Source organism: Danio rerio, chromosome 5, assembly GCF_049306965.1.
Source record: "Danio rerio strain Tuebingen ecotype United States chromosome 5, GRCz12tu, whole genome shotgun sequence".
Classification (NCBI taxonomy): Eukaryota; Metazoa; Chordata; class Actinopteri; order Cypriniformes; family Danionidae; genus Danio; species Danio rerio.
The window spans coordinates 31,717,657-31,728,368 of NC_133180.1; the positions used below are offsets into that span (position 1 = coordinate 31,717,657).

The 10,712-nt window shown below is 35.0% G+C and overlaps 1 protein-coding gene across 1 annotated transcript in view; it reads left to right on the plus strand.

Annotated features, from left to right (window-relative positions):
* zzef1 (zinc finger, ZZ-type with EF hand domain 1) overlaps positions 1 to 10,575 on the plus strand; it is a 73,101-nt gene extending 62,526 nt beyond the window's left edge. Inside the window, exons 53-54 of the mRNA XM_009301579.4 lie at positions 3,776 to 3,847; positions 8,450 to 10,575. Coding sequence (XP_009299854.1) covers positions 3,776 to 3,847; positions 8,450 to 8,530 — 153 coding nt within the window. The 3' untranslated portion in view covers positions 8,531 to 10,575. The remainder of the gene's footprint in view (positions 1 to 3,775; positions 3,848 to 8,449) is intronic.
* Positions 10,576 to 10,712: the final 137 nt, after the last annotated feature.

Consider the following 10,712-nt stretch of genomic DNA (forward strand, 5'->3'; position numbering starts at 1 on the left):
AATGAGTTCACTGTACTAAAATGGCCTCCACAGTCACCAGATCCTAAATCCAATAGAGCACCTTTGGGATGTGGGTGAAGGGTGATTCGCATTATGGATGTGCAGCCGACAAATCTACTGCAATTGCATGATGCTATCATGTAAATATGGACCAAAATCTCTGAGGGTTATTTTCAGTACCTTGTTGAACCTATGTTACGAGAAATTAAGGCAGTTCTGAAAGCAAAAGGGGGTCCAACTCTGGTACTAAGGTTTACCTAATAAAGTGGCCAGTGAGTGTATATACACGGTCAGTAAAAATCTACAGACATTTTTGACAATTTGATACATTTTGTTTCAAAAATAATACTAAATTTAAATCAGCAGAATTATGCTGAATGTTTTATAGAATAGCAAAACAAATTAACAATTAAAAAAAAATTGTTTCTTAACTTTTAAGATTTACAGAGCAGATCCAATTAGAACCACTTGTTTGGTAAACAAAGTGTCATAATACATCCACTAAAAGACTATCGTATTGTACAAATGTCCAAACAATTCATTTTATTCTCGTTTTTTTTATAATGGTGAAGTTTTACTACTTATAAATGATGTCTCACTTTGATTTATATAATGGAAAGAATTCATACATGTGAATGAGTGGCTTCATTAAGAGTGTGACAGAGAAAAACCGAGCACTAGATGGCAATAACACTCTTACTTGTATTCAGAATAAGCCAAAAAGGTTTTTCAAGAACACAGTATAGCCACACAAATTCTGAACATCCAGTAAATGATCTATATTTTAACCACTACTACCGTATAACGCCTGAGTGAATGACTCAGGAAAGATTTTATGACAATAACCTTTCATCACTGAGCCATAATCTCTTTTAGCAGCATGAGCGTCAAGTGGTTTGTGTGTGTGTTTGAATGGGGAATGTTTAAGTGAGCATTAGTCTGGAGGACTGACAAGCAAATGGCTGAAGTGAGTGTTTTGTGCGAGTGTTGAGTGAATTATTATGAAAAGCCTTAATCTCTCCCACAACCACTGCACTTCTCAGAATTGACTGTAAGATTTCCATTGTTGATTTTCAGCACTGCAACACTGGAAGATGAGATCAGAAAACTCAGCATGTGAATATTCAGCTGTTGCACAGTTTTGAGGCGGAAAGAAAAAAAAAACTGATAAGAAGTTCAGACTTGCTCTGTCTTCCTCTCTTGTTGTGTAGTAATACTCATTTCTGCGGGATGATAAAAGCCCCTCCTTCGCAGAGGAAGTGGTTTCGAATGTGCTGTGACATGACAAAAGCGGCAGCCGCTCCACAGTCTTCAGTGAGATGAGTTTTCAGATGTCTAGATGCCGTTTTCTTTGCTGTAGAATTGAAGTGTTGTGTGACGGGCTGCTGTAATACAATGCAACGGTACAACATTTAAAACTTTTACTAGGAAAGTTATTATAAATGTATTAAGCTGAATTTTTAGTCTTCAGTGTCATTTAATTCAGAAATATAGCTGATGTGGTGCCTAAATGGATGTTTTGATTTAAATTAGAAGTTTGCGGTTTACTGCAGACTATTGAAAGTTTTTATTTTATTTATTCAGGTGAACATTAATAAACACACACACACACACATCACACTCACTCACCGGCCACTTTATTAGGTACACCTTCCTAGTACTGGGTTGGATCCCCTTTTGCCTTCAGAACTGCCTCAATCCTTCGTAACAGATTTAACAAGGTACTGGAAATATTCCTCAAAGATTTTGGTCCATATTGACATGATAGCATCATTCAGTTGCTGCAGGTTTGTCGGCTGCACATCCATGATGTAAAAGTTGCGTTGCACCAAATCCCAAAGGTGCTCTATTGGATTGAGTTCAGGTGACTGTGGAGGCCATTTGAGTACAGTGAACTCATTGTCATGTTCAAGAAACCAGTCTGAGATGATTCGCGCTTTATGATATGGCACGTTATCCTGCCTGAAGTAGCCATCAAAAGATGGGTACATTGTGGTCATAAAGGGATGAACATGGTCAGCAACAATACTCAGGTTGGCTGTGGCGTTGACACAATGCTCAATTGATACTAATAGGCCCAAAGTGTGCCAAGAAAATATCCCCCACATCATTACACCACCACCAGCCTTTTCCAGCCATTCTCCTCTGACCTCTGGCATCAACAAGGCATTTGTGGCCACAGAACGGTCGCTCACTAGATATGTTCTCTTTTTTTTCAGACCATTCTCTGTAAACCCTTGAGATAGTTGTGCGTGAAAATCCTGAATTGCAGTTTCGGAAATACTCAGACCAGCTTGTGTGGCACCAACAACCATGCCATGTTCAAAGTGACTTAAATCACATTTCTTCCCCATTCTGATCCTCAGTTGGAACTGCAAATAATTAACCTTAAAAATAAATCTTGGTGACCCCCAGATTCTCTAACTTTTGTCTATAACATAATTTATTCATGCTTACCTTTTCAGTAGTATATTTTTAAACTGACAAAAACAACATTAAAATTTAAACATATAAATAGGAGGCAATGTCAAATTCAACTGGCAATGAATGATGATACCTGTATGCAAACTTCCCCTGAAGTTTTGAAGTTTATGCTGAGCTTGTTCATTTTACTATTTGTCATCAATATTGGCATTTCTAGTCCGGTTATTTGCCCGTCATCAAGAGGTAATGCACTCATTTTAACAGCATATGGCTAATTCTTGCCAGTCAGTGTATGAGTATGCATTAGCCTTGTCAACCTTGTTACAGTATGTATTGTTTATACATCAAGTTACATAACTGCTTTTTAATATATATTTTATTTACAGTTGAAGTCAGAATAATTGGCCCCCCATGAATTATTATCCTCCTGTTTATTTTTTCCCCAAATTTCTGTTTAGTGGAGAGTAGTTTTTTTTAACACATTTCTAAACATAAAAATTTTAATAACTCATTTCTATTAACTGATTTATTTTATCTTTGCTATGATGATGTTTTCAAGACACTTCTATGCAGCTTAAAGTGACATTTAAAGGCTTAACTAGGTTAATTAGGCTGGTCAGGGTAATCATTTACATTTAGTCATTTAGCAGCAAGTTATTGTATAACGATGGTTTGTTCTGTAGACTATCGAAAAAAAATAAAGCTTAAAGGAGCTAATAATTTTGACCTTAAGATGGCTTTTAAAAACTTAACTGCTTTTATTCTAGCTGAAATAAAACCAATCAGACTTTTTCCAGAAGAAAAAATATTATTAGACATACTGTGAAAATGTCCTTGCTCTGTTAAACATCATTTGGGAAATATTTAAAAAATAAAATAAAAATAAAAAAGGAGGGCTGATAATTCTGAATTCAACTGTATATATATATTGCATTGTACTGTTCTTAGATTCCACCATCAGAAATTCCCCAGAGATCACAAAACAGCCTCTGCATGACCCAGAAATTATTTACTTGGAGTCTCCAGACTTTGATCAATGTAAAATACCTGGAATGGTGCAAATCCTTCCACCGTAGGAAATGAGACAGCAGAGGCAGGGCTGATTTAGATGGTGTCTGCTTTGATTCAGAGCCTTGTCATCAACATTAAGGTGCTGTTCCAAAGCTCAGATTAACAGCTCATGTTGAGGAGCCAGTCTATGCTGAATAACACTGTAGTGTAACCCTGGTCTTAAATTGAACTGACCGCTGCTCGGATTACTCTCCTGGCAAGTGCTGTAGAATAAATTCAATGTTGTTGTTGTTGTGAGTCAATACTGAAGCTGTTGTGTGTCTTTTCATTGGTCTGTCAGGAGCAGAACGTCCTGCAGGAGTACCTTCTGGCTCTCACTACCAATGAACAGCTAGTGGTTCGCACAGCACAGGTAAGAGCATCAACACTATCTATGAGGTTCATTTATTTTAATTTACTTTACCAGGTTAACCTCCACTGAGATTTCAATTAAGAGCCGACAGCATTTTAAAAATATGATCTATGTATATATATATATATATATATATATATATATATATATATATATATATATATGTGTGTGTGTATATATATATATATATATATATATATATATATATATATATATATATATATATATATATATATATATATATATATATATATATATATATATATATATATAGTTTAAATAAAATGGCAAAATATAGGTGAAATAATGTTCCCTCATTAGTCGGCTTCAAAGTAAAAATGAAACCACATTACAATATACAAAAGAATAAGCAATCATGTTAAATGTGCCATAGAGTGCATTGATTTAATATATTAAATGGTTCTCTGATAAGTTAACACATTTTTTAGAATTTTATATGAACATAAATAACAACTGGACAAAAATAAATGGTTTTGACTTTATTTGGAATGGTCATGCACTTAGGGTTAGGTGTTCCACTGAGTTAGCTTGTGTCTCAGTGCCTGTTTTGTCTCCTTCTCACACACACAATTTGATGTAGTCTGAAATACAGATGTGTAAAATATTCATTTGTCAGGTATATTTTTGCTAGTAGGAGTGAATGAGATATATTTATGCCACGGGAGTAATATTGTTTACTTTTGAGTCTGTTGTGAATGAAATATAGGATAAAATTAAATTATATTAGACAAAAGGGATTGCCAAACATCCATTTAGAGTTGCATTCTGAAACCTTTAAGTATATATAAAAGCACAGGCAGAAATTGTAAACGTCTGCATGAACAGATGAGTTTTAGTAAGTAATTATCATCCTTTCACTCAAGAAAAGCTACAGAAAGAGATGAGTAATATGACACAATGCATCAACTGGCATTAAACAGTAATATTTACATGTGTCTGTTGCCTCATTAAAACTAGCTAAATGTACATTTAAAAGAGATTATACCTCTTCGGTATTAAAAATTATATATATATATATACACACACACACATATATATATATATATATATATATATATATACATATATATAAATTTTAATACCGAAGAGGTTTAAGCTCTTTTTATAAGCTTCTTTTTAGTCTCTCTGCCTCTCCCACTTTCAAAATGAAGAGTACATATGAAGTGTAATACTAGCTTAGATAAACTTAAATGAAAAAATATGAAAAAAATATACTTGTTGTAATCTCACTAGGAAACATCATGGCCAATCAAACAGCCTGGGGCATGCATATTAATGAGTTATTGTTCCAACTGGCCTGTTTTTCACCAGCATTAAACTCTCATGGGATTTACTTGAGAATGAGGAAACAATGGTGTCTGAAGTTCACATTATGCTGTTTCCATGGACTGAACTTATTATTCAGCGATGCCTAGATATATCCAGATTTTTATTCCATGGCACCTTTAAATTATATTTAAAATGATTAAAACTGGATGCAGTGGGTAGCACGTTAGCCACACAGCTAGAAGAAGGTCACTGGTTTGAGCCTTGGCTGGTCAGGTGGCATTTATGGGTGGAGTTTGCATGTTCTCACCGTGTTCGCGTGGGTTTCCTCCGGGTGCTCCGGTTTCCAATGTCCAAAGACATGTGGTACAGGTGAATTGGGTATACTAAAGTTAACCGTAGTGTATGAGTGTGAATGAATGAGTGTCTATGGATGTGTCCCAGTGATGGGTTGCGACTGGAAGGTCATTTGAAAAACCATATGCCTCATAAGTTGGCGGTTCAATCCGCTGTGGCGATCCCAGATTAATAATGGGACCAAGCCGAAAATAAAATAAATGAATAAATGTATGATTAAAGCCAAGTGGTCAAAAGATTTAATTGGACAATTAACTAGTATTAAATGCTGACATAAATTCATAAATAATTATTTCTGTAATAAGTGTAAATATAGTCTTCCCTTTTAAATAAATGTTGGCTGGTGAACGTATTAATTAAGAATTAATAATTAATTATTTTTAAAAATAGCATGAATACCAAAGGGTTTATTGCTCTTTTAATGAATTTTAATTAATTATTTAATTAATTAGCACATGTAATTTATTAATGGTATTTGTCATCCATAACTATCACAGCATGATATGATGTATAGGAAGGAAGATAAACAAATGCAATATAAGAGCTATACATATGAAGACATTTGAACACAGACTAAGGCTCCCATGTTCGAATTATTACATACATAGTAAAATAAACTGAAGGCACCAAGGGTTTTCACTGGTATTAGTTCTCAGCTTAAAGTGTGATGTGGCAAAGCCCAGTGCATTCATAACCTTGTGTCATAAAGCTGGTAATTCACAGGAAGCACAGGAAACCACAGCACAATGTAAAGGTGAATGTTTGTTAAACATCTAAGTGATGGGGAACTGAATCAAATGTCCCACCATATGCTGATGATGAATCATAATAATCCTGTAATGTCAAATAATGTGTAAAGCTTTTATCAGCCTGCGTTGATGACTGACAGCCATTGTACAGCATGGATAGTTGATGAAAAATTAATGAGTGTATTTTATTAATGTTCTACTGCAGCAGCCTCATTTTTGTCTAGGATCTGTTTTAATACAAACTATTTTATCGGTTAATAAGCACAGAGAAAATATTTCAAGAAATTTGATGCTGATGTTCGACCTTAGTTTGTTAGATAAATAATGGCATTTTTGACAAAATTGCCTTTGGTAAAATAAATATTTGCGCTCCTCATCACATGATGGCTCTAATCAAATATTGTGCTAAAACAGATGAACATCAGAAAGCATATTGATCAAGAAAACACCTGTGTTGATTCTCACACGCGGCATATCATAAAGTGTCTTTACTTTAATGTTTCAAATAACTTTTGTGAAAATAAAATGCCAAAATATGGGCAAATAATCTTCCATTGTCATTCAGTGTAACACTTATTTACACACACTGGAGATGGATGAGGAGATTCCCCAAATGTGTAAAAAGCACTTTGAGTGTCCAGAAAAAGCACTATATAAATGTAAATAATTGTTATTATTATTATCATTATTAATATTATTAACAAACCCAATAAATCATTAAAACAAACACCTACGACCCTTCACAACCACCTAACTACTGCATGCTGTGAGCTGTCTCACATTGGAAAGCAGGTGCAGTCGATGAAAAATAATGAGAAACTGGACATGCAGACAGTGCTACGTCACCAATTTTGATCGCACCACAATAATAATTTTGAACCCGTAAGATGAAATTAGCTGACAAAAGCTCCAAATGATACAGTTTTCCCCATAATTAAAGCTAGCAGGTTCTAATGTTGTCTTAATTGATGCTCAACACAAACAAATCTGTTAAAAGGTCCTGACTCTCTGTGGTTGTTAAAAGTCCCAGGATGTCCTTTGAAAATGAGTAGGGGTTTAACTCCGGCATCCTGGCCAAATTTGCCCACTGGCCTCTGTCCATCATGACCTCCTAATCATCGCCATATCATATTTGGCTTCATCGCTCGGTCTCCTCTCCACCAATCAGCTGGTGTTGTAGTGTGTTGTAGTGTGCGGTTTGGCACAATCATCAATTCATCGCGTCATCTAGGTGGATGTATATAATGTATTATATATATATATAAATGTAAGGAATTATTCTTCTTATTATTTTTTATTGTTGTTATAATTATTAATATGTATTTAGCTTGCTTATTATTATTATTATTATGACCTTTGCTGTTTAAAATGAATAGATATTAAGTGACTAAATGATATGATATTTTAAATGTTTAAATAGCCTCTTGCTGGCAAATGTGTTCAAAATTTGTGGTTCTAAGGACAGTGGTAAAATTAGAAGATTTAAATTCAATGTGGACATTTTATGTCATCATATAAATCATGATCAAAATACATCTGACAAGATGTTTTGGTATATACACTATAATTACCTTGAATGGCATTTTAGTGTGCGACTACTTTAAATTACGAAGAAAATGTGTAACAGACATATATTTGTGCTCATCACAAGCCCACTCGAACCAAATTTGAATCTAAAACATCAGAATGGATATTGACGTATGTCAGTTCTCATGTATCATCAATATATGAGTGTGTTTGTGTGTGGGCTGTGAGCAACTCTATTGCATTTAGTCATTAACCCCATTATCATGTTTAGAGTGGCACAGCTTCATCTCCGGTACAGGGACCACTTTGTGCTGTGTAGGACGGGATTAATGCTCCCTATTTATCTTATCCCAAACAACTTTTTAGCTGGAATAAAAAAAGCATATTCATGACAGCCAAACAAGTGGTTTTATGTTGTTTAATAAAAAAAAAAAGAGTATTTCGTGCCACGGATTTAAATGGCATATTTGAAGTGTTATAATTGTGTGTTTGTGTGTAGGTGTTTTTTGCTAAACTCTGAGGGCCACAGGTGTGTGAAACGGTTTGAAAAATTACCCACAATGTTTTGCTTAATGGGTTTTTTCTCTGCTCTCTTTCTCTTTGACTTCCTCTGGCTTTGTTGCCTCCTCCTGTACTCATTCACTTTTCTTTATATCATTCTCTCTCCTGTTTTATTGCACAGGCGCTGAAGAACATCGCAGCCATCAGCCTGGCCATTAATTACCCAAATAAATCCACTAAGCAGCTCAACCTGTCACCCTGAAAGACAGGTGAAAGAACAATGGAGATGAGAGAAGGGAAGCTTTCCAGTGGCCAATGGGATCGGGAAGTGGCCCACATATGGTCTTCCAAGAAAAACCCACCCATATCACTGATATTTCTTAAAATCACAAACGTCTTGGAGTCTCTTCATCATCGTTTCTCTTTTTTTATTTTGAACTCGTGTTCAGGTCTATCAGTGAGAGTTTGGCGCAATTAAAAAATAAAATTACTTCAACTTGTTGAAAACGGTGGTGAATTAAGTTGAAAAAACTTAATTCTGTTAGGTGCAACAACTTGAAGTAATTTTTTTCCCTTCATTTCTGACTTTTTTTTTCGTGTCCGTTGTGCCAAATTAGTTTCTCCCCATTACCTCGTGTTCCTATCTCCACTACTTGGTTTACTTTTTTAGGTAAAGCGTCTGTTGGGCGAGACAATTGATCAAGGAGAAAGCAGGTCACCTTTCCCTGCCTCACACGCTCTCCCTGGATTCGTCGCCTAAAAATACGAGGCTGCCAGTCTTACGCTTTTAAGTGGCCCGAGACTATGAACACAATATATCGATATCTATCTAAAACCGCGGGGGCCTTCTCTCCCTCAGTGGAGCCTGATGTTTGTTCAATCTAGCAGCTACACTTGAAAACCTTGCGCTTCTAGACAAATGTCAGCTGATGTTTGTGAGTAAATAATATAGAGTGCAGAAGGCGCCGTTTGCCTTAGTGCAGATTGTGGGTCAGTTATCAAAGAGGAATGTCTTGTCTTACATCGTCCACGATTCTCAACTCACTCACAATGCTGCATAACACCAGGAAATGTAGAGCACTATGTACAGAAATATCACTTTAAGTTGTGCCGCATGCAACACTCAACTGAAACACAATGTCCAGTACTGTTGGTGGAAAATCGGTTGGTGTTTTTAGATGTGTTCTGTATGTAATAATGCGGTTGGAGACGGAGTTATGCGCTGAAATCGATAATCATAAACTTCATCTATCAAAACGGTTTCCTTCTTATCTAGCGACTTGGATACTGTTATCGAAGTTTTAATTTGCTTTAAAACATTTATGTATTTATTATTATTATTATCAATACAGGGACATTATTTGGTTAATCTTGAGTGAAGCATTTAATTGGCTGATGTGATTTGGTGCCATTTTGCAAGAAAGTTCTTAGTTTATCTAAAAAGTTGTTTTTTTTATTGAATTTTTTTTGCCCTGTAGTTTCTTGTTTTATTTTATTTTTATTTTTATTTTTTTTTATGAAATATGATTTTTGAGTTTTCTTAATAAGGATATTCAGGTCCATTATGGTTTTTATTTCAGTTTGATTTCATTTTAGTGAGAAAGGGATTGAGATGGGTGGTTATTTATGCCAAAGAATCATTACTGTTTGATCTGAAGCAAAGAACTGTATATTTATCTTCCAGAAAGGAGGGTGTCGCATTGGAGTGTGTTGGTGGTGGTGTTGTAATAGAAGAGGTGCAGGGCTCCAGCGGCCGACACAGATCCTTTAGTTTGTTTACATGTGTACTAGCATGGAGCACTGGCTGCGTTTGGTGCCCCTGCTCAGCCTCAGTTCAGGTGGGTTTCAAAAAAGTCAGCCTGGAAAACTTCCTGTCACTATAAAGCCTCAGATATTAACGAACGATGTGCCTATGTTTAAAATGAAGCAATCTTAATTTAATCTTCATATCATTGTAAAAGTCCTCTCTTCAACTATATTTTTTAAAGGAAATGATATAGTTTAATTTGGAGCATTTTCTATCTATTTTATTTTTACGAATGTTTTTTTTTGGTTCATGGCTTCAATTGCTTTGAATATGACATGAATGTATATAGTTGTGAATATAGATAATTGCATAAACAATTGATATGAAAATGCGTTTTCATGTCTGCCCTTCACGTTAAAGAAAAGTCTGAATAATGTAATATATTGTTGTAAGTTTACACTTGATCCTTTTCAATTGATTTGCTACAGTATGTCACGCCAAAAAAATATGCTTTGGGTTGATGCTCATTTGTTTTTAATTAAAAAATTAAGATATGAAAATTTATGTGGCTTTGGATTTGTCTCTCTTGTACAGAAAGTTGGCCAGAAGTCAAAGCTTTAACGTGTTTTTGTTTAATTTAGATAGCATCATACATCATTGTCCAGTGTTTGCACTTTGTCTCTCCAAAAGTTATGGT